General features: G+C 39.8%; 1 protein-coding gene across 2 annotated transcripts in view; it reads left to right on the top strand.

Moving 5' to 3' along the window:
* hipk2 (homeodomain interacting protein kinase 2) overlaps positions 1-25,777 on the top strand; it is a 254,949-nt gene that overhangs the window by 164,345 nt on the left and 64,827 nt on the right. For both annotated transcript variants that reach the window (XM_060840009.1, XM_060840010.1), the window contains one exon: positions 24,684-24,807. In XM_060840009.1, the coding sequence (XP_060695992.1) occupies positions 24,684-24,807 (124 nt within the window). The remainder of the gene's footprint in view (positions 1-24,683; positions 24,808-25,777) is intronic.

Here is a 25,777-nt window from a genome sequence, read left to right as displayed (position 1 = left end):
CCCCAATCTCTACGCTTGACCTCTGCACAGTTCCTTCTAACACGTTAGTGAGGGAGGGGTGGGAATGGAAGCTGGATTAAATGACCCCACCTGCCTAATACAGCACACTATCAACCTGTATGAAACAAAGTGTCTGAATTTACACATACATGATCATGCAAATCAGAACAATGTGGAATGGATGTTCACTATGCTTCATGGCAGCGAGATTTCATTTTGGAAACTTGCTAGTCATTTGAAATTCAGCACAGAAGCCAGCATATTTACTTTACTGAGTTTCCACAACATAGGCTATTTTTAACTGAAGGACACAACTGATCAGATTAGGCCTTGAGTGATTTTCCACATGTATTAAAATGCCTGTTTATTTACACTTAAAGCAGAGTTGAAGAAAGCTAGCACCTGGCATATTGGAATTTGATCTTCAAACAACTTTTGCTTTAGGTGTCAGCCTTGGCTTAGTCTGTTATGTTTCACGTAACCCTATCGCATTCCAGTGCTTTGCTAAATGAGGGCTGTGCTGCCCCTCCACTGCATTACTGAACAAGGGCTGTGCTGCCCCTCCACTGCATTACTGAACAAGGGCTGCGCTGCCCCTCCACTGCATTACTGAACGAGGGCTGTACTGTTAACAGTGCATTACTTTCTTGAACATATTAATCAGAGAAGAGTAGAGGAGTTAGGCCTTGCAATCTAGCAAATATCAAAAAAAAACAAAGAACAAAGAAAATTATAGCACAGAAACAGGCCCTTCAGCCCTCCAAGCCTGTGCTGATTCAGATCTCAATCTAAACTTGTCACCTATTTTCCAAGAATCTATAGCCCTCTGCTTTCACCCATTCATGTGTCTGTCCAGATACATCTTAAATGATGCGATCATGCCTGCATCTACCAGCTCTGCTGGCAATGCGTTCCAGGCACCCTCCACCCTCTCCGTAAAGAACTTCCATGCATATCTCCCTTAAACTTTTCTCCCTCTCACCTTGAATTCATGACCCCTAGTAATTGAGTTCCCCACTGTGGGAAAACGCTTCTTGCTATCCGCCCTGTCTATTCCTCCCATAATTTTGCAGATCTCAATCAGGTCCCCCCTTAACCTCCTTCTCTCTAATGAAAATAATCGTAGTTTACTCCACGTCTTTTCATAGCTAGCACCCTCCATACCAGGCAACATCCTGGTGAATCTCCTCTGCACCATCTCCAATCCTTTTGGTAATTTGCCGACCAGAACTGTACACAGTATTCCAAATGTGGCCGAATCAAAGTCAACTGTAACATGACCTGCCAACTCTTGTACTCAATACCCTATTCCAATGAAAGAAAGTATGTCATAAGCCTTTTTGACAACTCGTATCAACCTGTGTTGCCACCTTAAGGGTACAATACCTGAACACCCAAATCTCTCTAAATCAATTGTCCCCAGGGCTTTTCCACTTACTGTATTGAATACTCTTGAATTGAATCTACCAAAATGCATCACCTCGCATTTGCCTGGATTGAATTCCATCTGCTATTTCTCTGCCCAACTCTCCAATCTATCTACATTCTGCTGCATTCTCTGACAGTCCCCTTCACTATCTGCTACTCTACCAATCTTAGTGTCATCTTAAAACTTGATAATCAGACCACCTACACCTTCCTCCGGATCATTTATGTATAATACAAACAACAGTGGTCCCAGCACGGATCCCTGTGGAACATCTCCCTGTGGAACATCATTGGTTACAGTTCTCCATTTTGAGAAACTCCTTTCTACTACTGCTCTCTGTCTCCTGTTGCCCAGCCAGCTCTCTCTCCATCTAGCTAGTACACCTGGACCCCATGTGACTTCACTTTCTCCATCAGCCTACCATGGGGAACCTTATCAAATACCTTCCTGAAGTCCATGGAAATGACATCTATAGCTTTCCCTCATCAATCAACTTTGTCACATCCTCAAAGAATTCTATTAAGTTGGTAGGACATGACCTTCCCTGCACAAAACCGTGCTGTTTGTCACTGATAAGCCCATTTTCTTCCAAATATAAATAGATCCTATGTCTCAGTATTTTCTCCAGCAGTTTCCCTACCGCTGACGTCAGGATCACCAGTCTAATAATTACCTAGATTATCCCTGCTACCCTTCTTAAACAAGGGGACAACATTAACAATTTTCCAGTCTTCCAGGGCCTCACCCATGCTCAAGGATGCTGCAAAGATATCTGTTAAGGCTCCATCTATTTTTTTTTCTCTCACTTCCCTCAGTAACCTGGGATAGATCCCATCCAGACCTGGTGACTTGTCCACCTTAATGCTTTTTAGAATACCCAACACTTCCTCCTCCTTATGCTGACTTGACCTAGAGCAATCAAACATCTATCCCTAACCTCAACATCCATCATGTCCAGCTCCTTGGTGAATACCGATGCAAAGTACTCATTAAGAATCTCATCCATTTTCTCTGACTCCACCGATAACTTTTCTCCTTTGTCCTTGACTGGGCCAACCCTTTCTCTAGTTACCCTCTTGCTCCTTATATACAAATAAAAGGTTTTGGGATTTTCCTTAACCTTGTTTGCTAAAGATATTTCATGACCTCTTTTAGCCCTCTTTATTCCTCATTTCAGATTGGTCCTACTTTCCCGATATTCTTCCAAAGCTTTGTCTATTTTCAGTTGCCTAGAACTTATGTGCGCTACCTTTTTCCTCTTAGCTAGTCTCACAATTCCATCTGTCATCCATGATTCCCTAATCTTGCCATTTCTATCCCTCATTTTCACTGGGATGTCTGTCCTACGCTCTAATCAACCTCTCTTTAAAAGTCTTCCACATATCAAATGTGGATTTACCCTCAAACAGCTGCTCCCAATCCACATTCCCCAGCTCCTGCCAAATTTTGCAATAGTTAGCCTTCCCTAATTTTGCACTCTCCCTGTAGGACCACTGTCATCTTTGTCCGTGAGTATTCTAAAACTTACGGAATTGTGATCACTAATCCCAAAGTAATCCCCTGTTGAAACTTCAACTACCTGGCTGGGCTCATTTCCCAACACCAGATCCAGTATGGCCCCTTCCCGCGTTGGACTATTTACATACTGCTCTATAAAGCCCTTCTAGATACTCCTTAGAAATTCTGCTCCATCTAAACTCTTAACACTAAATGAATCCTAGTCAATGTTGGGAAAATTAAAATCTCCCATCACCACCAACCTGTTGCTTCTACATCTTTCCATAATCTGTTTACGTGTTTGTTTGAGAGTGTGATACTGAAAAAACACAGTGGGTCAGGCAGCATCCCAGAAGCAGGAGGGTTTGGCCACCTGAAACGTCGATTCTCCTGCTCCTCGGATGCTGCCTGACCTGCTGTCCTTTTCCAGCACCACACTTTTGACTCTGATCTCCAGTTTCTGCAGTCCTCACTTTCACTTACATATTTGTACCTCTATCTCACGTTCGCTGTTGGGAGGCCGGTAATACAGCCCCAACATTGTTACTGCACCCTTCCTATTTTTGATCTCTGCCCATACTGCCTCACTGTTCGAGTCCTCCATAGTGCCCTCCTTCAGCACAGAAGTGATATTCTCTTTGACCACTAATGCAACTCTTCCACCTCTTTTACCTCCTTCTCTATCCAGCCTGAAGCATTTATATCCTGGGATATTTAGTTACCAATCTTGCTCTTCCCTCAACTAAATCTCAGTAATAGCAATAACACCATACTCTCAGGTGCTAATCTAAGTCCTAAATTCATTTGCCCTACCTACTACTCCTCTTGCATTAAAACAAATGCACCTCAGACCACCTGTCCCTTTGTGTTCATCATCTGCTCCCTGCCTAGTCTTCCCCTTAGTCACGCTGACTTCATTATCTAGTTTCTTACTGTATTCTTACTATATTCTTACTGTCCACTAACCTTCTCAGTTGGTTCCCATCCTCTTGCCACATTAGCAAAAGCATCCCCTCAGGCATTGATTCCAGTCCTGCCCAGGTATAAACCATCCAATGTGTAATAGACCCACTTCCCCCAGAAACAGTCCTAAAGTCCTAAAACCCTGAACCCCACCATTCTGCACCATCTCTCAAGCCTCTGATATATCATGCCTATTCTTTCGTTTATATTCTGACTAGCATGTGGCACTGGTAGCAATCCTGAGATTACTACCTCCTGAGTTCCTACTTTTTAACTTAGCTCCTAACTCACTAAATTCTGCTTGTAGGACCTTATCCCATTTATTACCTATATCATTGGTGCCTATCTCAACCAACTTCACTCGAAATATCTGATTATCTTCGCATTGAAGCTAGCGGGATCTTGCTGTGTGCACTGAAAGCTAATTTTAGCACCTGGCTACAATTTGGCCTCTGTGCTGTTGACTTAGAATATAGCGCAGCATGGGGCTTTGTAGGGATGGTCAATCCATATTTCTCTTCCTGATCATGGATCAGTAATCTCATCATCTTGGCTCCAGTTGGGTCAGGTCTTGCTCACTTTTATTGCGGGTAAAAGGATGAGGGGTTCTTCATGGTACTCATTGAAAAGTTGGCCAGGAGAGCTCTCTACAATCATTGATAGAGTGTACAATGGTGTCATTTGAGGATACCTCTTTATTTCCCAAATCCTACACTGACAGTCATGGTCTATTGTGCAATGATTGTTTACATGAGTTTACTTCTGCATCTGTGAGTCACAGTCCCTCAACAACATTGGAGTATTGGAAAGTCAGGCCAGGGCTGAGGCAGGATATACTGAAGGGACGCTACTACGAGCTCCAGAGAGATTCGTCAGAGAATAAAGAGGCGACCAGTAGTGACATTGCTTATGGAAGCTGCTGTTTGGTCACAGCATTTTTGGGATAATTGCTACTACCTCAGGAAGAGTAGAAAATAGAACAGGTGAACATACATTTCTGCATTTATTGTGCTTATTTGGGACATCTCAGATTGCTTCATGTGCACTGATTCATAAGGGTGGGGGGGCTTTGATGTGAGCCAATATGGAAACTATGTTTCACAAAGTAGAATTCTATAACCTAATGTAACCAATGCATTTGCCTGTTTCTAGCTATCATGTGAAGTTATTCCTACTGACATCTGTGATGGAGCTGTCAGAAGAACACTGAGGGGGTCGTTATCTTGGCAATTATAGCTGAACAGAGCTGTGTTGTGCTGTTAACTCTTGTGCACTGTGCTCCACCAGAATCGATCGTGGAACTTTGTAATCCCATTTGTGGGTTAATTGTTCATCATCACCAGATGAGACAGGCTTTCATCTGATCTAAGCGGTCCCATAACCACTGGTTTTGCCCATATTATAAATATTATACATTCTACTGTTTGGCTTGCAAGTGTTGTAGTTTGAGATTGTCACCTTATTTTGAAGTAGTTTTAGTGCTGCTCCTTGAATGCTCTCTTTTGCTCTTCGTTCATCTCCAGGCATGATAGTAATGACAGAGTGAGAGGTATACTAGGCCATAAGGTTATAGTCTGTATTGAATACAATTTTCCTGCTGTTGATGGTCCATAATGTCTCATCAGTGTTTAGTTTCGAAATGATTGATTTGTTTGGAATCTATCTCATTTAGTGATAGTGGTCTTACACTATAACACAGACAGTGTCTTGTTATGGACCAGACCTAAACTCCTCCCAATATATTAAGAAGATAGCCTGGACTGCTTTTTTTTATTTTAAAGATAAAAGTAAGATGTTGCATTTCAGATGCAATTTGATTGGTCACACTACTCAACTTTTAAACAAAACACACTTTATACTACAGTTAAAATACAAAAGTAAAAAACAGAATTGACTTAACTGTAACTATCAAAATGTGTAACAAAATAATATATATGTTAACTCCTACTAACTAACTGTGCCAATATAGTGACATCCGTTCAACACACCCTTGGTAAGCACAAATTCAGTAAGACAGATTGTCTCACATGCAATTCTAGTAGCAGGAAGAGAACCCCAGCTTTTAGCTGTAACAGAGAGAAGAATAAGGGCTTCTATATCCAGCTTCAAGAGACCCCAGCAACTGCTGTTGAAAGCTAAAACTAAAACAATTCTGGTTCTATGGGAGCTTGATCCCACTCATTCAGGCTCCTTCTATTGTTCCAGTTAAAAAAAACTCCAGGGTGCCTCAAGCTGAAAATAGTTACAGTAGTAACAATCAACTTTGTATATTTACTCAGCAAGACTAATTAGACTAGAAATGTGGCTATGCTAATCTACTTTGGACTTGTTGAAACCGCGCGCGCGCGCGCACACACACACACACACACACACACACACACACACACACACACACACACACACACACACCTTGGTGAGTGGCAGTGACCGGCACAACTTCTAAATAGTGCCAACGAAGACAAAATAAATTCCATGCCTTTCAGAAAAAAAGAACAGAGTAAAGAAACATTCTGGTGACCCAGAAGATTTCAAGACAAACAGATGCTGCTGATTGATGCCAGGGAACCTCCAGATCTTGTGGCAACAATTAACACAAATTCTTCACAGAACGAACAGAATAAAACATGTCCAAACTGAGAGAAGATGTACAGGAGCAGAAGACAGCAGTAGTGAAGAAATATCAGGCTGTATCACAAGGCAATGGTCTCTGGAAGTGATCCTGAGTTTGAGTTGAGTCAGTAAGCTAACCAGCCATTGAGAATTGTATGAATTAAAGTTCAAAATCCCTTGTACAGGTGGAGAAACATTAAATTGTACAGTGACTCCGGCTGAAAAGACACTAGTCCACAAAACAACTTAAAGTTATGATCAGGCATTGTCACCATAGTGCACAGATGTTATGAGGCAGGGCTAAAGAAACAAAACTAAGAGGGCCACAAGAGAAAGGTCTTGCGTGCAGGGAGCAGACAGGCAGGGAAGAACACAAACCAAGACTTAAAGTCGATAATTGTTCAACATTTTTTCCAAGTATGCAAGTTCTTTCAGGAAACAAGGAGTTGCAACAGAGTGAGGCTTTAGAAAATCTCTATTGGAGCCATAAAGCATGAGAAAATCCCTCCAATAACTCAGCAGAGTGTGCTTGAACTATTGATACTGCAAACTAAACTCCTGAAGGAAGACAAAATGTTTACTCCTATTAGGAAGCTATAGTGTCAGAAATGGTATTGCCTAGAAGATTTAGTTTCAGAGATGGGCAAAGAGAACAACAATTGGACAATCTGATCATAAAACTTCTTAACGAGTGGAATAGCTTCTAACCTAGACTCTTAAGACTGAAGCTGAACAAATTTTGTATACAATTGGATATAATTGATGCCATTGCTCAACAAATGGCAAATGAAACATGAGGCAAATTTACAGAGGTATTGAAAGCCTTTGGCAATTATTTCAATGTAAGGATAAATAACATTCTTTAAAGTACTTTACAGAAGTATATAACATCTCAGTGAATACATTGGTGATTTTATTTATGATCTCCACCAGCTAGTGGAGGTATGAAACTATGGTGATTCAAAGATTGGATTGTTCTAGGCATTACTGATGAGTTTTTGCCACGTTTATTATTGTTCAAAGAAGAACTAGCTCTTGAGAAGCCATTCAGTTGGTCAGTGAAACAAAATGGAAGCAAAACAGATCAGTACTAAAGGAAAGATAAAACTTGGCACAGGTAATCAACAGAATCTATTCATTTCTTTAAGTATACCACTACAAAATACATAAGTCAATGTAGTGGGTAGGACAGACCCCAGACATGGAAAGTTGTTGATAACACTGTGGTGCAAAGAAGCCACACAAGGATAAACGGTGCCCAGCTTTTAAAAACTGAATGCATGAATTGTAGATTATGTTCATAAAATATGCCAAAGCTGTTCATAAAGATTGAAAAACAAAAAAAACCAAACAAGTATCCATTTCAAAGAGACGAACAGGCTCCTGTTGAAGGTAAACTCAATGTACCTGACCAAACTTCTTGGCATGCAAACATTTACGTAACTGGCAATGCATGCATTTCAAGTTCCATACTATCAGATAGTGAGCATGCTGTTGACAAATCACTGCTTACACCTAGCAGACATTCAACTACAAGGTCCAAGGTACTGTTACACTTAACATTAAAGGAATGCAGCTGTTCAACACAGGGGATACCAAATACAGTGAACTTTTTATGGGACTAGGAGTATGTCGGTTGGTCAAATATTCTGGATAATCAAAAGGCCAATGTTAAAGGTTAATGTTTAACATAATCAATGTTAAAACAAAAAGACACACAAAGTAATAGAACCTTAATGCAGGGGGTATACACATCACTGTTATATTTTATTTACAATAAAAATTACTTTAATAATACAACTTTGCCACAAAAAAAACTTACCAACAGGAAGTGTTCTCACTCACCCCCTCAATTGACCACTTCAACATTGGGATTACAAAGAGAAATTGTAACAACTGTTGATATTTCATGTGGCCACAATTGAATAACATTTATATTTACATTGAGGTAAATAAATTAAAAAACTATAATAATTGGACAGAGAAATTCAGTAAACTTTTCAGGATTTGAGGTGCATAGGTTTTGCAGGTTTATGGAGACTATGAATCATAAGGTGTCGGTTAAAACAAAGTTTGATGTGCTTGAAAACCTTTGTGAGTAGAAGGGTGTATATTGACCTCAAACTCATTCTAAGGTGGAAGACATTAAACTACAAGAAGTTAAGGAAAAGCTAGGAAAACTGTGTGCAGGATTCCATAAGTTCATGGCAGAATTCCTGAGGTTAGTGACATGAGAGCGAAAAAAATCTGTTTCATACCATAAATAAGATGGAAAGCTACGACGATAGTGGTTTAGCTGACATGTTTTCTGTTGCTATCAAAATTGAAAATTCAGATTCCAATGCAACAAATTTTGAAGTAAAATGTAAGCAAAGAGATGGAAATGACACCAGTGATAAACAGACAATGGAAGAACCTGCAATTATATTGAGTCAGATGCCACTTAGCATTTCAACTCAAAATTTCAAGCCAGTTGTAGACTGGGGATATGAGGAAAGCACAGGTTAGAACAACATATTGGACCTCCCCATCTTTCAAAGATGAATTTCCATCAACAATAAAAGTTGAAGGACAAATGCATCTTCAGGTAAGACAATTAAAGAAATGAACAAGTTGGTTTCACCAATACTTCAAACACTGCAAGGGACACAGCCCAAAAGAGGTGAAGTAATTATTTAACTACTTTAGCAAAGATCTACAGGGGGAATGAAAACCAAATTCCAGTAACACATATTGAATATGCAATTCTTATAACTCCACGGAAGACACCAGGAGACAAACCAGGAGCAATATTCGAGGTTGCTCCAAGAAAGGAATCACCTGCTATAGCAGTGACCACACTGACAGCAGTAAGGACTAGATGTACACCACCACAGCCCTCTGTAAAATCACTTCAAGACCCTCCACTTCTCAGAGAATTACACATCTCAAACTTTTGGGAAGCCAGTCCAAGTCAATTATTTTCCAACCATTCTTCCAAATGTGAAGAGAACATAATCAGGGAGAGTAGTGAAACACATATAAATGTGTAACGTCAAATAAGTGGCAGGAGATAGGGTACTAGTAAAGAGAATTAACAAATGCATAGCAAGATAATAATTAAGGGGAAGAAATATTTTACATGGATCTGAAAGGGTTAATACTTGATTCAGTGCATTAATCACTCATGGTGGTGTGGTGAAGACTTGGTCAGAGTAAAGAAAGAGCTGAGAGGAGATAGACCTGATGCTAGTGTGTTCCCAACTATCTTTGTAGCAACGTACATTTATATTTAAGTAATCTCTAAATAGTTGCAGAAATGCTCACAGTCTAAGCTAACTGATGTATTGCCATACTGGTAAGCAGTGGTGCCTGACAGATATCGTATCTCATTGTAATTACTGCCTGAAGAAAATAAGGGTAGAAACAAAGTCAAGCAGGAGTAGGAGAAAACAGCAGCTTTCCTCCAGGCCACATGACTGTTTATGAAATTGAAATTCCTTCATAGAGTTAAGGTAATGGCTCCATTATTTACATTAAAACTATTAAACACGGCTTGCATCAACACATTGTGCTGAAAATACTTTCAGGAGACTTAAAATGAGAAGATCTGCATCCTTTTTATTGGCCTCATGGTAGTTATATACAAGAGATTGCAACAGGTGCCAGCTCTGACAATACGCTTCTTGACTGCTTCCAGACTTCAACTTCAGAAAGTTTTATTATTTTTCTTTTTTTAGCCACACACTGAAGTACTTTGTGTGAGATATCGGCTAAAGGTGATTAATATATTGGACCATCTCTAAAATCTGCAATATAAAACCAGCTGAAGAGTGAGTAGGTCCTTGTGAGATTTTAAGAGTGAGACTAATGTACAGGTAGAACAACACAGGCGCTACATTTAAAAGTTTTTTGAAAAAGTGTGTAATTATGACATGTTTTTCTCCCTCCTTGCTGCCCTTTATCTGCTCAGCATCCTATTTGTCCTTTGTGTCAGCAGTCCATTATGAGTGTTGTTTGTCTGTTGGGTTAATGCACATGGACACACTCCCCAACAGGGGTCACTGTGTAAACATCACCTGATTTTATTTTGCCCATTGACACCCATGGCAATGCAGCCTGCCAATCACAGCTAAGGCTGCTGTTCTCAAAATCCATGGTTGGTCATCGCATGTGTGCTGTTACAATTTTTGAACGATGATATTGTGTAGGAAACAAAGTTTGGCCAACACTTTCACATCTCCCATAAAAGCCGAAGAACTACAGATGCTGGAAAGCAGAAACAAAAACAGAAATAGCTGAAACAACTCCACAGGCCTGATATTATCTGTGGAGAGAAAGCACAGTTGACATTTTAGGTCCAGTGACCCTTCTTTATAGCTAGGAAAATGGTTGGAACGCATTCTAAAGATGATGGGGAGGGGAGGAATAAGATGGAGCCCAGAGAAAGAGCTTAACAGTTGGGTAGATGAAGGAGTGGGTAAAGGTCAGTCTGGAAGAATGAATAGCTACTAATAGGAGCCATTAGTGGCTGGCAGTGGGTTGTTTGTGGTAGCAGCCCATATGATGACAAGGGCTGGTGTGTGGGGATTGGAGTAAGGACATGGTGGAAAAACAGTATCTTATTTTCTGCTTGGATACACTACAACCTCCAGGAGTTGATATCGAGTTCACCTTCTCCCCGACCACACAAATGAGAAATCTGAGGATCGTCCGCATTTTGGTAATGTTACAAATACATGTAAACAAACACCAGTAGTTAGGAATGTGAACTCCCACTTTTATTCCATTTCCTTCAACGCATGAAGTAAGGGCAAGAGCCAGGCAGCTACCAATATTGGCTAGCCCTCTACAGCTCAAATCTATCTCTTGCTGATCTGTGTGCCTCACTGCATTATATCAATGCACAGAGCCATGGGGAAATGCAGGTCACATTTTTCTTTGCAGTTGTCACCTGACTTCCAGGTAAACACTGCAGAAAAAAGTCACAAATAGAGGGATAGATCTTTCTACAGCACTTTCAATCCTATAAACCAACATTGTCCAAAGGCAGACCTTCAGTTAAGTCTGACAGTAGATGACATCCTAAATCTCCTTTTTCAGCCATCACATGGCAGTAGGTTATGGTCCAACAGGTTTTTTTTGAAATTACAAGCTTTCAGAGTACTGCTCCTTCATTGGGTGCTTTCAGCATCATCAGTGCAACCTTGATCATCCACCACCAACCCCCCCCCCCCCCCATGGTAACTGCTGTTCCAAAGAATGCCAATTCTTTCAAATACAAGCCTGCACGCTTGCACATTTCCACTATCCCATTCAACTTGGCTTGACATTTTCATGATCCAAATGTCCCAGTAACTATGAGATTCAACTTCACCATCATTTTGAAACAGCTACTTGGACCCTACATAACACCTTTCGAATATAGCTAAACATTCCAAGGTGCTTTTCAAAAATCTGTAATTTGATACCATATGTAATGGAGATGATAACAAAAATAGGCAGTTTAAGGATTATCTTCAAGATGGAGAAGATGACCAATTTGAGGAGGGAATCAGAGAGCCCAAAGTGTCAACAACTGCAATCTCTGCTGGACAAATGGAGAAAAGTGATCGTCCGCATTTTGGTAATGTTACAAATACATGTAAGCAAACACCAGTAGTCAGGAATGTGAACTCCCACTTTTATTCCATTTCCTTCAACGCATGAAGTAAGGGCAAGGGCCAGGCAGCTACCAATATTGGCTAGCCCTCTACAGCTCAAATCTATCTCTTGCTGATCTGTGTGGCTCATTGCATTATATCAATGCACAGAGCCATGGGGAAATGCAGGTTGCATTTTTCTTTGCGGTTGTCACCTGACTTCCTGGAATTGGAAGAATATAGAAACCATAGAAGACTGGAAGAGGTGACAGAGAATGGAGCAAAGTTATAGAGTGATTTGAAACAAGAATGAGAAATATGTAGTCAACATGCTACCAGATTGGATGGCAGTCTCCATCAATAAGCACAAAACAAGAGATGACTGGAACTTGGTGCGAATTAGAATATCATCCTGATCATGGTGCACTGATACAAGAATGTTGGTTGGTGTGAAAGATGGCTAGGCAATTCAACAAGGGAACAGTTGAGGCAAAACCAGACCTAACTTTCATCTTGAAAACTAGTTATGGAAATTTGATCTTTTATTTGAAGCATAACCTTTACACTTGATAATCTTATTCAAAGAAACCAGGCAACTGAAAAATTTCTGTTCATCTCTGGGGAATAGCTACAGGCTGGATACAGGCAGCCTCACTGTGTATCAAACTCCTACCATTTGGTTTTCACCTTTGATATCAAAACACAGTAATCCAGTTTCAGGCATTGACTTTTCCTTGCAATATGAACACATTTTAAAACAAAAGAAAACGTTTGTAGGAAGCCATCAATTAGGGAGCTTTAACAAGATCTCAGCCTGTTATGTTCTTTATATTTTTAAATGGTTACTTGGTGATCCTTTCATTTAATCTAGAATTAACATTTCAAATGGACCCTGTCGTGAGACAAGACCTGAAAACTGCCTTTATTCCCAATTAAAACATAAATTAATTTAACAGCTTTCATTTTCTTAAGTTGAGCTGCTGTGCATTACCCTTAAGCGATTAAAACAAGGCATTTCTACAAACTGGAATGGCTTGTCAGTAATTTTACGTTGATCCCAGAGGAGGCATCATTGAGGAGATTACTTTAAAAAAAACTTAACTCTAGATTCTTTTATGTCTATTCCACTTTGGATCCAGACAATGGTTACAGGATGGAATGCTTTGGAAGTGAGAACGATAGGACATCTTGTGCTAGGGGCTCACAGGCATGACGTTGCTTTGCTTATACTGACTGTTCACTTTCTAACAAAGGGCCTTGCTGCAACTTTGAACAGTCTCTCTCATTTTTTGCAGAATCCTGTTACATATTCCTTTATTTTTCTGGGATTTTTTTTCTCAATTCCAATATTATTTCAAGTCAAATCTGACTTTATTTTCTTTAATTTCTAAGATTTGTTTTCATCAATATCTGCTGGATGCACATCCCAGCTGGGATTTTGTGAAATTAACTCTGTTTAATGTAATTGAAATCTTTAAAGTGTTTCTTTTTAATATTTGGGCTTATAGGGAAAGAGCACAGGAGCTGATTATTTGCAAAGCTCTTTCAAATTATTTGAGCATAAAATGTACAGATGCAAGTATTTAGGGAAGAAAGGAGTAACTGAAGTCTGTGTGGGCCCTTTAAACAGAGTGTCTGGGGAATCAATAGTGGAAAATAAGAAAATGACTAAACTTTGAGGAGATATTTTGTGTCTGTCTTCAATGTAAAAGATACAAATAGCATGCCAGAATTAAAGTAAATTAAGATAAGAGGGAAGGAGAGGTGGACTTTAAACATTTACAATCTCCAGGGTTGGGGGACTGTTAGAACTCAGAGGCTAACAAATCATCACAGAAGGGCAGTGGTGTGCCGCAGGGATCAATGCTGGGACCGCAGCTTTTTACAATGTACATTAATGATATAGATGAAGGTATTAAAAGTAATATTAGCAAATTTGCTGATGACACAAAGCTGGGTGGCAGGGTGAAATGTGAGGAGATGTTAGGAGAATACAGGATGACCTGGACAGGCTAGGTGAGTGGACGGATGCATGGCAGATGCAGTTTAATGTGGATAAATGTATGGTTATCCACTTTGGTGGCAAGAACAGGGAGGCAGATTACTATCTAAATGGAGTCAAGTTGGTAAAGGGGCAGTACAATGAGATCTAGGTGTTCTTGTACACCAGTCAATGAAAGCAAGCATGCAGGTACAGCAGGCAGTGAAGAAAGCTAATAGCATGCTAACCTTCATAACAAGAGGAATAGAGTATAGAAGCAAAGCAAAGAGGTCTTTCTGCAGCTGTACAGGGCCCTGGTGAGACCACACCTGGAATATTGTGTGCAGTTTTGGTCTCTAAATTTGAGGAAAGACATTCTGGCTATTGAGCGAATGCAGTGTAGGTTCATGAGGTCAATTCCCGGAATGGCGGGACTATCTTACGCTGAAAGATTAGAGTGACTGGGCTTTGTATACCCTTGAGATTAGAAGGCTGAGAGGGGATCTGATTGAGATGTATAAGATTATTAAAGGATTGGACACTCTGGAGGCAGGAAGCATGTTTCCGCTGATGGGTGAGTCCTGAACCAGAGGACACAGTTTAAAAATAAGGGGTAGACCACTTAGAACAGAGTTGAGGAGAAACTTCTTCACCCAGAGAGTGGTGAGTGTGGAGAATGCTCTGCCCCAGAAGGCTGTGGAAGCCCAGTTTCTGGATACTTTCAAGAAAGAGTTGGATAGAGCTCTTAAGGAGAGTGGAATCAAGGGTTATGGGGATAAGGCAGGAACAGGATACTGATTGAGGATGATTAGCCATGATCATAATGAATGGTGGTGCTGGCTCGAAGGGCAGAATGGCCCACACCTGCACCTATTGTCTATTGACCTGATAAACTTCATCCAAGGGGGCTAAAAGAAGTGATTGTGGAGATAATATATTAATTCTCCAAATTCATTTTATTCTGTAAAAATCCAATCTGAATGGGAAATAGTAAAATCCAACTCTTTTATTCAAGGAAGGAAGGATGCAGAATCCAGGTAACTACACTTAGCCCAACATCTGTCATCATTAAAATACTAGAATCTGTTATTAAGGAGTTTGAAGCGGGGTCACTTAGAAAATCTGAATATAGTTAGGCAGAATCAACTTGTTTTCGTGAAAAGGAAGTTATATTGAATATATTTATTACAGCTCTTTGAGGAAATAATGAGCAATGAGAATAAAGAGGAATCTGTAATTGTGGTGTACCTAGGTTTCCAGTTTGATAGGTCCTATATCAAAGGGTATGATACAAAGTAAGAGCTTGTAACGTAGGGGGTAAATATATAAGACAATTAGTACCTGAAAGGGCTATCTAATGTCATGAGATAAATTCAACTCAAATAATTATTTCTGAGAGGAGCTAAGTAGTGTACAAGTTCAGTTGCCCCTAACTTGTGAACCAGAATGTTACACTTTTAAGTATAGCTTGAAGTGTTACAAAGTTTGGTCCCATTTTTCACATGTACCACAATAATCATTAAGTAATGTTTAATGCACTTATCCTGTTTATCAAAACTCAGGCTTTTTTTTTGCTAATGTGAGCATCCTTCCCCACTTGGCTTTGGTAACTTAGACTAATACCAATGAGGATGGTTGGAAGCAATGAATCTACCAAGATATCCCAGAAAGTACCAGTAGATATGATAATGTTATATAGCATACTGGCAGAGATGGTATTCTCAAGGTAAACTGTGGTAAGGAGTTTAGATTAGAGTGGTGCTGGTCCACATCCATCACCTGCACATCCAATGTCATTTCTTCAGGCTAGCAGTGCCATTTATTGTATCCATTGCTCCCGATGCGGTCTCTTCTACATTGGGGAGACTGGACACCTTTTCGCAGAGTGCTTTAGTGAACATATCTGGTACACCCGCACCAACCAATCCCACCATGCGGTGACCCAACATCTCAACTCCCCTTCTCACTCTGCTGAGGACATGCAGGTCCTGGGCCTCCTCCACCGCCACTCCATTACCACCCGATGCCTGGAGGAAGAACGCCTCATCTTCCGCCTCAGAACACTTCAACCCCAGGGCATCAATGTGGACTTCACCAGTTTCCTCATTTCCCCTCCCCCCACCTTCCCCAGTTCCAACCTTCCAGCTCAGCACCATCCTCATGACCAGTCCTACCTGCCAATCTCCGTTCCCACCTATCCATTCCACCTTCCTCTCTGACCTATCACCTTCATCCCTACCACCTATTGTCCTCTTTGCTACCTTCTCCCCAGCCCCACCCCTCTCCCATTTATCTCTCCACCCTGGAGGCTTCAGTCCTGATGAAGGGCTTTTGCCTGAAACGTCGATTTTCCTGCTCCTTGGATGCTGCCTGACCGGCTGTGCTTTTCCAGCACCACTCTAATCTAACCTCTGTTTTCCAGCATCTGCAGTCCTCACTTTTGCCCTGTGATAAGGAGTTTGACCAGGCACTGCTAGCCTGAAGAAATATTGAGCCCTACAAAAGTCACAGAAATCTGAGAAGAGCAAAAAAGTTTAAAAAAACTAGTCAAAACTGTGAGTATATCTTTTAAATATTCAGTACTCTAGAAACACATAGACGTTTAACGTCTGTGCATGCAGCAACCAGCAGTTCACATAGCCTGCTTCTAGAAGTGCAATACAATTAGAAAGACTGAAGTAATTTTTAAAAGCTCTTAAGACTCTGCAGAGTCTCACCAAAGTTACAAGGGCAAAAATCTGAATCATTAAAAGTGGATACAGTGGATTGAAAACGCAAAGTAAGTTGTGTCCCTCAGAGGAAGGGTGAAAATTCTTACATTTTTAAGGTAAATTATAGGCTAAGAAGCCAAAAGAAAGCTTAGATCAATCTGTTTAGTAAATAAAACCTTTTTAGAATTTTTTAAAGTTATTAGGAAGAGCTGTGAAAAAATCCTCGAAGAGAAAACTTGTTAAATAGAATGTTAAAAATGGTATAATTGGATTAATTAGACTCAAAAGTCAAAGACAGAAGATTTTATTGAAAGACAGTCTTTTGAGTAACAATCTAATTTTTGTTGTACAACCAAAACTATTCTTAAAGTTGCAGTAACAATGCACTGTCTTTATGTCACAATTTAAAATAGTATGAACACTGAGAAGGGGATCAAATCATCCAAATTGGTAAAATGTGTGCACAAACCACATGAAGGAAGAACTGATGCAAATTAACACTCATCTCCTCCATCCATAGTCAGTGTTTTAGTGATGTTTTAAAAAAAATTGAAAATGACTTTTTCAGCACAAGAAGGATAATGCAAATACAGACGTGCTCAACTTTCATTAACAGAGATTAAAGAAATTTTCTGAAAATGAAAGTAAAAAAATAGAAAAAGAAAATCTTCATTAAAACAACAAAGCATCCTAATGAGAGAGCTTTATCTGCATTAACCAATAATATTAAAAACTACAAAAAAAAACTTGCTGAAGACTCAACATTTAAGAGAATTGGAGTAATTGTACAATTTAAACAATGAAAGCAAAACCAGTTACATATGAAAACAATTGCATAGAATTAATACTCTACGGAACTGAGAGATCAGAGGATACTTTTGATTTCCAAACTTTAAAAACGTTATTCAAACATCTTACGACAAACAAATCTACAAGCTCTGATCATCAGACATTCTTGACTAGCAACCATGAGGAGTTGATAGTAGGTTCTTTGATACAGTCAATTTGGGGTTTAAAACAAACAGCACCAAAACTGCAGCCTGCTATACTGTCTGTTTGAATTTGATTTAAAAATATGATGCTATAAACATGTGTGAAAATGGGTGGGTCACATGTCTACCTCATTACAATATCAAAAGGAGACAACTTCTTTCAGAAACACAACTAACCTCTCTGGCGTAATTAGAAGAAACTAATGGGGAAAAAAAATCAGTACTGATAAGAAGGATTGATGGCAATATATCTACAAAAGAAATCTCAGCTATGACCACAACAAATAGCAAGGGCAACATATCACCATGGATTGGTCAACTAACAGGAAGTAGAGCTTGCTGATAAATGTTTGCATTGATAGATGATAACTAAAGGATACTATAGGCAATGTTCTGCAGTTGTTGGAAAGCTTCCAATCACAGACGCTATAATAGCGCATGTACCTCACAGTTCCATGCAGCAGCCAGAAAATTTAAAAAGAATGTTGGCCATTGGGAATCAGTTTTTGTCCCTCAACAATTTATAATCTATACAAGTTACTTAGATGAAGGGTTCAAATGTATGGTTGAAAATTTATTGATGTCATAGATATAGAGAATTAAATAAATCCTGAGGAGGACATACCATACCTAAATCTCTTTGTTGATTCTTTAAGTGAGTAAGCAAAAGATTGGTACGTGGAGTATAGTGTGGGAAAATATGAACACATCCACTTTGGCAGAAAAAATAGAAAAGTACCACAATGTTTATTCGGAAAGAGATTGCAGAATGCTACACTACAGCTGGAAGGGTGACCTGGTAATGGATCACAGGTACTATGCAGGCACAGCAAGTAATTATGATCACAAAACTTGATTGACCTTTTTGAAAATGTAACAAAGAGGATTGATGAGGGCAGAGTGATCTATGTGGATTTCAATAAGGCGTTCGACGAGGTTCCCTGTGGGAGACTGGCTAGCAAGGTTAGTTCTCATGGAATACAGGGAGAACTAGCCATTTGGATACAGAACTGGCTTGAAGCGAGAAGACTGAGGGCAATGTGGAGGATTGTTTTCAGACAAGAGGCCTGTGACCAATAGAATGCCATTTGGGTCCACTACTTTTCATCATTTACATAAATGACTTGAATGTGACCTAAGGAGATATAGTTAATAAGTTTGCAGATTACACCAAAATTGGAGGTGTAGTGGATAGTGAAGAAAGTTATCTTAATCTTGATCTGGATAGGCCAATAGATGGATTGGTCGCACGGGAAGATCAGTGGCAGTTGGAATTCACCCATTACAAGTGTGAGGTGATGCACTTTGGAATAAGTAGCAAGACAAGGGAGTACTCAATGAATGGCATGACACCAGGAAGCTCAGAGGGACCTTGGGGTGCTTGTCCACAGATCGCTGAAGGTGGCACGACAATTTAATAGGGTAGGTAAGGTGGCATATGGAATGCTTGCCTTTTTCAGTCATGGCACAGATTATAAGAGCAGGAAAGTTTTGTTGAAGCTGTACTGAACTTTGGTTAGGCCACAGCTAAATCACTGTGTGCAGTTCTGGTAACTGCACTATAGGAAGGGTGTGATTGCACTGGAGGGAGTGCATAAGAGTGGCAGCTTGCTAACACAAGAAAGACACGTTTATATCAACTACTTTCTGCTTCCTGGTAGCTAACCAATCCTTTGTCCATGTTAATATTTTACCCCCAACATAATCTGGTCTCGTGCACCAAGCTTTCTGGAATTTTATAACATGCTTTTAGGAAATTCAGGTTTGTCCACCAGTTCCTGCCTATCCACCATGGCTGTCACTTAGACAAGCAACTTCAATAAATTAGTTAAAAATGATTTTCCTATCACCAAACCATGTTGGCTCTGTCTGATGAAATTGTGATTTACTAGGCACGCTGCTATAACCTTTTAAAAAATTAGTTTTAGCATTGTCCATTGAGACCATTTACAGTGACAGCACTTTATACCATTTGAAGTGTTAACATCTAACAATGTATTCACACCATCACTAACTTGCACATCTGAGCTCATGGAGCAAACAGTAAATGAATTCAGATTGGTGCTTTACAGCTTTTACAATATGAAGTCTTTGTACAGTAAACATGAGGGCTAACATTCATGTCACAGACAGACAGGTGGTTAAAAAGGTGATTAGCATACTTGCCTTCATTGTTTAGTCCTTTTGAGTTGGGGTTGTGCAGGCATTGGTGAGATTTTTTTCTGGAATACTGTGTCCAGTTATGGTCACCCAGTTATAGGAAGAATATTATCAAACAGGAGAGGGTTCAGAAGAAATTTACCAGGATGTTGCCAGGTATGAACGGTTTGAATTATAAAGGAAGGCTGGATAGACTGGGACTTGTTTCACTGGAGCATTGGAGGTTGAGACGTGATCTGATAGAAATTTATAAAATAATGAGAGGTATAGATAGAGTTAATGACAGTTGTCTTTTCTATAGGATGGGGCATTTCGAGACTGGGATCATTTGATTAAGGTGAGAGAAGAGAGATTTTAAAAAGATATGAGGCAAATATTTTACACAGGATGGTTCACATGTGGAATGAAATTGATGGATGCAAGTACAATTACAATGTTTAAAAGACATTTGGATAGACACATGAATATGAAAGGTTTGAACAGATGTGAGCCAGGCGCAGGGAGATGGGACTCGTTTAGTTTGGGATTATGTTCAGCATGGACTGGTTAGACCAAAGGGTCTGTTTCGGGCTGTTTGACTCTATGATTGTGCCCAACGATCTGCTGCAGGGATTGGTACTGGGCCCACTGTTGGTTTGTCATTTATATAAATAATTTGAATGAGAATATAGGAGTCATGGTTAGTAAGTTTGCAGATGACACCAAAACTGGTGATGTAGTGGACAGTCGAGAAGGTATCTCAGAATACAATGGAACCTTAATTAGATGGGCCAATGGATTGAGGAGTTGCAGATGGAGTTTAATTTAGATAAATGTGAGGTGTTGGTGTCTTGGTAAGACTACATAGGTAGGACTTACACAGTTGCTAGTAGGCCCATGGGAAGTGTTGTTGAACAGATAGACCTAGGGATGCAGGCACATTGTTCCTTGGAAGTGGTGCCATGGGTAGATGGGGTGATGAAGAAGGTATTTAGCATGCTTGCCTTCATCAGTCAGAACATTGAGTATGGGATTTGGGACGTATTGTCATATCTAAAGTAAGGCCACATTTGGAATACCATGGAGAATTCTAGTAGCCCTGCTATAGGAAAGATGTCATTAAACTGGATAGGGTGTGAAAAGATTTATAAGGATGTGAATACAATTGCACCATGTAAGAGACATTTGAATAGGTACATGTATAGGAGAGGTTTAGAGGGATATGGACCAAACACAGGCAAATGGGACTCGTTCAGTTTAGTTGTCAGTTCAGTTCGGTTTACTGGTCGGTATGGATAAGTTAGGCCAGAGGACCTGTTTCTGTGCCATATAACTGTACAACTCTGTGACTCAATGACTATGTATTGGGAATGGAGTGCAGTTCATAGTATCATATATTACTGAAGGGGCCCTTCAGCTCATGAAATGTCTCCACTGAAATTGGATTAAATCTAGATTGCATACACTTTCCAGCATTCAGTCCATAGCCTTGAATGTTACGACATTTTAAGTGTTCATTCAAATATTTTTATAAATATTTTAAAGAGTTAAGGTTACCTGCCTTAACTACCCTCCCAGGCAGTGCATTCTGGATCCCTCCCACTCTTTGGTTGAATTTGTTTTTCCTCAAATCTCTTTCTGCCTTTCACCTTAACTGGTCCTCTTATTCAGACTGAAATGGTCTTGGTTGATGTTTCAGCTGTCTGAAAAGGGTAGGAGGTGGGGTTTATATTGTGTGATGTTGAGTAGCAAAGCAAAATTAAGCAGAGCTTTGCTTCGGACTGCTTTTGATCTTGTTGTAGGGAATCACAGAATCAGGCTTGAGATGTGATCAGACATCGGAGATTGATTTTGGCAGTTCTTACTGTGATAGATAATAAGATAACCCATAGCCTGCTCCTATAAACTGTAGGTGAAGAATTGGGGGAGGGGGCAGGTCTTGGATGAAGTCTATGTGGGGAATGTTGGATTCTGGGGAGATGTTGGAATTAAACAGTGTTGGGGTAGAGTTGAAACTGGGCACAGGAAGCTAAAGTCTGAGGAAGTCATGGATATCAGAGGTGGTTAATATGTTTTCTTTCCAGCGCTTTAATCTCTTTCACAATATCTGCTGCCATTATGAATACTCTTTTACTGCAAAGGATCTGTTAACTTCCAAGCGATGTAGGGTTAACAGGACAGATCAGATCTATGGTGGTCATCTTGTTATTAGTTCAATGAATTGTGCTGTAAAATTGACTTCATGCTGGAATACAGACTTCACAAAATAAAGTTTTTTTTTGTCCACCTGTTTCCAGATGACGGATCATTTAACGCCTAGCCAATTATGAATTGAATGTGGTCTTTTTAATCTTCTGAGGGAAGCTTATGCATGAACAATATAATGCCTGAACTGTAATGGTAATAAAAGCAAAAATCATCCATCTTCAGATTCCAAGCAGAGCCTAGCACTCCTGAATTAAAATCAATGATCAAACATGAAAAAGAAAATAGTCCTGCTCCTGTTGAAGCATCATTTCCCTGCTCAACATTCTCTTTTACTGCATAATTTTTCACAGCACTTTGCTGACATTTCCTCCTCACCAACTAATTATGCATTCTTTCCAGATCTCATTCTTCCCTCCAACCCAAAGACATCAAGGTTGGTTGTGGTGCCTCACTGTGGTCCTTACTGAGATCAGAATAATTATAAATTGGATGGTCGAATCTAAAGCCTTTTACTTTCTGTAATCAATTTATTCACTGTCTCTGCTTTCACAACAGAGGCAGTGTTTAACTTTCCCTTTTATTAACAGATTGTAATACACGAGCAGCATTATTTAATAACTTATGCTGAAGGCAAACAGAAATTAAAGTGAGGTAATGTAGCAGGCTGATCCTTTGATCTGTAGGCTACAAATGTGACCAACAATCATGTGATTAATCAGGAACTCCACAGTATTATGCAATCTTAAAAAAGGTTATGACCGGATCATAGATTGTGTGTAATACATTTGAGCAGGAAATTATTTTGTCAGTTGAAATTCTTTGTTTTGACCAGAGCTGACTTGGACCAGGCACATAATACTCTGTCCAACTCCCTTTAGTGGCTATCAATGAGCTGTGTTATGGAAAGAAAACAGTTTATGGAAAATAGAAGTTACCTTCTGATAGCAGGCCTGCACATAACAATAAATGAAACACAGTCATAGGCAGGAACACTGTTAGTTTAGCAAATTCACAGAAATGTTAGAGGACTTCACGCAGCACAAAGCTTGGAACTCCTGCAAAACCAGAGGTACAGATAGACTACATGGAAATACAATTCCACTTTGATTCTAATTTATTACACACTTTTCAATGTTTAGCTATATATAAATTTCTATCTTTCTATCTATCTATCTATCTATATTTATAAATGTACATTTATTTACCTATATAAATTTTTATTATTCTTTCTATCTAATAAAAGACGTTTTGCATTTATAAAGCATATTTTATAACCTCAGGACATTGGCAAAGTGTGTCAGATTTAGTGAAGTATTCTTACTGTTGTAATATGGGATTAATGTAGTCTATCTGTACCTCTGGTTTTGCTCTAATTTGTTCAACTGTGTTTTCCCTTTTTATATATTCTTATTTGTTTCCTATTGGCCTGTTAAGTTAGATTCAGTTCAGGTCTGTTCTATCTTTGCAGTTGGCAAAGAAAACGTTTGCGGTAGCTGGTTGTGAAAGCCTTTTGAGTGAAATAGCACTGTTCTATGCTAAGTTGAAGGAACTGGATTATCCTGGAAGGATCAGAGATCAGTTTTCCAAACATATGATTGAGGAACAACCGTAGGTCATTTGAGCTATCAAACCTACTCTGCCATTGAGTAAGATCATGCCTGATGGCATTTTAACGCCAACTCTACTTTTCTGTACATCCTTTTTAAGCTTTCATCTCCTTGGTAATCAAGAATCTATCTACCTCTGCCTTCAAGACATTTAAGTATTCTGCGTCCAATGCCTTTTAGGAAGGAAATACTCAACCCTCTGAGAAAAACCTGTTCCTCATCTCTCCAATTTGTGTGGAGGGGTGGGAATGGAAGCAGGGAACGAGACAAGTGAGCCACATTGTGAACTAACTCTGCAACCATTGCTCCAGTTGCCAACATTAAAAAAAAACACTTAAATATCTAAATAGTAGAATTGGCCAGAGCTATTGGAGATTTGGACCTCAGAAGAGGTTAGGGAAATATTAGTCTTATTAAAATATAATTGCTGTGGCATAGATTTCTTATCAAAACTTCCGCTTTCTATAAACAAAGAACGTTTTCCATGATATCGGTTCTGTTCCACATGCTGGAGCTGTGCAGCTCCCAATACCTTAGGTAAGCAGTTAACAATCTGCTGATTATTGAAGTGCACCCAGTTATACCACCCGACCCCACCCCTCCATATTGGAGGTGTAATGTGGTCATGGTTGATGTTGATACTATTTTCGGGGTTGCCTCCATTCAGAGCCAGTAAAGGCCATAAGAAGAGATGGGGAAAATGTGAGACCTGGTCACATTTTTCTGAACATGTGGGAGGCACATGAGCAGTCAGCTGGAACTCTTGTTCCAGAATGTTACCTTATTATTTGAGCTAGCAGATGGTTAGTTTGGTACTGGAGATTCGGCAATGCTATAGAACTATAAGTGACTGGGTAGAGAAAATGGAATAAAGGAAGAATGTTTGTGTGCCTAACCCTTAACTTTTTTTCTCTTCTCTCAATAGAGCACCAGAGATCATCCTGGGACTGCTGTTTTGTGAGGCCATTGACATGTGGTCACTTGGGTGTGTTATTGCCGAGCTATTCTTGGGGTGGCCATTGTATCCAGGAGCTTCTGAGTACGATCAGGTACACTTTAATTGGAGTGGATCACAGGTCCAATCCCACATCTAGCCTGATTGATCTATTATTATCAAGTAATTTTGCCTCATTTTTCCCGTTTGGCATCTTATTGTTTGTGATTTCATATTTTCAATGTCTGTCACTATGGATCAGTGGGTAGTACAGTTGCCTCTTTAAGAAGGTGTGCATTTATGTCTAATTCCAAAGGCTTCCACACAAAATCTGAACTGATTTAGAGTCATAGAGCTGTACAGCATGGAAACAAACCCTTTGGTCCAACTTATCCATGCTGACTAGATATCTAAATTAATCTAGTTCCATTTGCCAGCATTTGGCTCATATCCCTCAAAACCCTTCGTATTCATATATGCCTCTAGATGCCTTTTAAATGTCATAATTATACCAGCCTCCACCACTTCCTCTGGCAGCTCATTCCATACATTCACCATCCTCTGCATGAAAAACTTGTCCCTCATGTCTCTTTGAAATCTTTCCACACTCACCTTAAACCTATGCCGTTTAGTTTTGGATTCCCCCAACCCTGGGGAAAAGACGTAGTCTATTCACCCTATCTGTGCCACTCATGATATTATAAACTTATATAAGGTCATCCCTCAGCCTCCGCTGATTCAGGGAAAATAGCCCCAATCTATTCAGCATCTCCCTATGGCTCAAACCATCCAACCCTGGCAACATCCTTGTAAATCCTTTCTGAACCCTTTCAAGTTTCACAACATCCTTCCTATTAGCATAGAGACCAGAATTGCACATAGTATCCCAATAGTGGCCTAACCAATATCCTGTACAGCTGCAACATGATCTCCCAACTCCTGTACTCAATACTCTGACCAATAAAGGAAAGCATACCAAATGCCTTCTTCACTATCCTATCTACCTGCAACTCCACTTTCAAGGAACTATGAACTTGCACTCCCAGGTCTCTTTGTTCAGCAGCACTCCCAAGGACCTTACCATT

This window comes from Hemiscyllium ocellatum, chromosome 19 (assembly GCF_020745735.1).
Source record: "Hemiscyllium ocellatum isolate sHemOce1 chromosome 19, sHemOce1.pat.X.cur, whole genome shotgun sequence".
Classification (NCBI taxonomy): Eukaryota; Metazoa; Chordata; class Chondrichthyes; order Orectolobiformes; family Hemiscylliidae; genus Hemiscyllium; species Hemiscyllium ocellatum.
The sequence above is the reverse complement of the archived record's forward strand: the minus strand, read 5'-3'. Positions and strand labels throughout refer to the sequence as shown.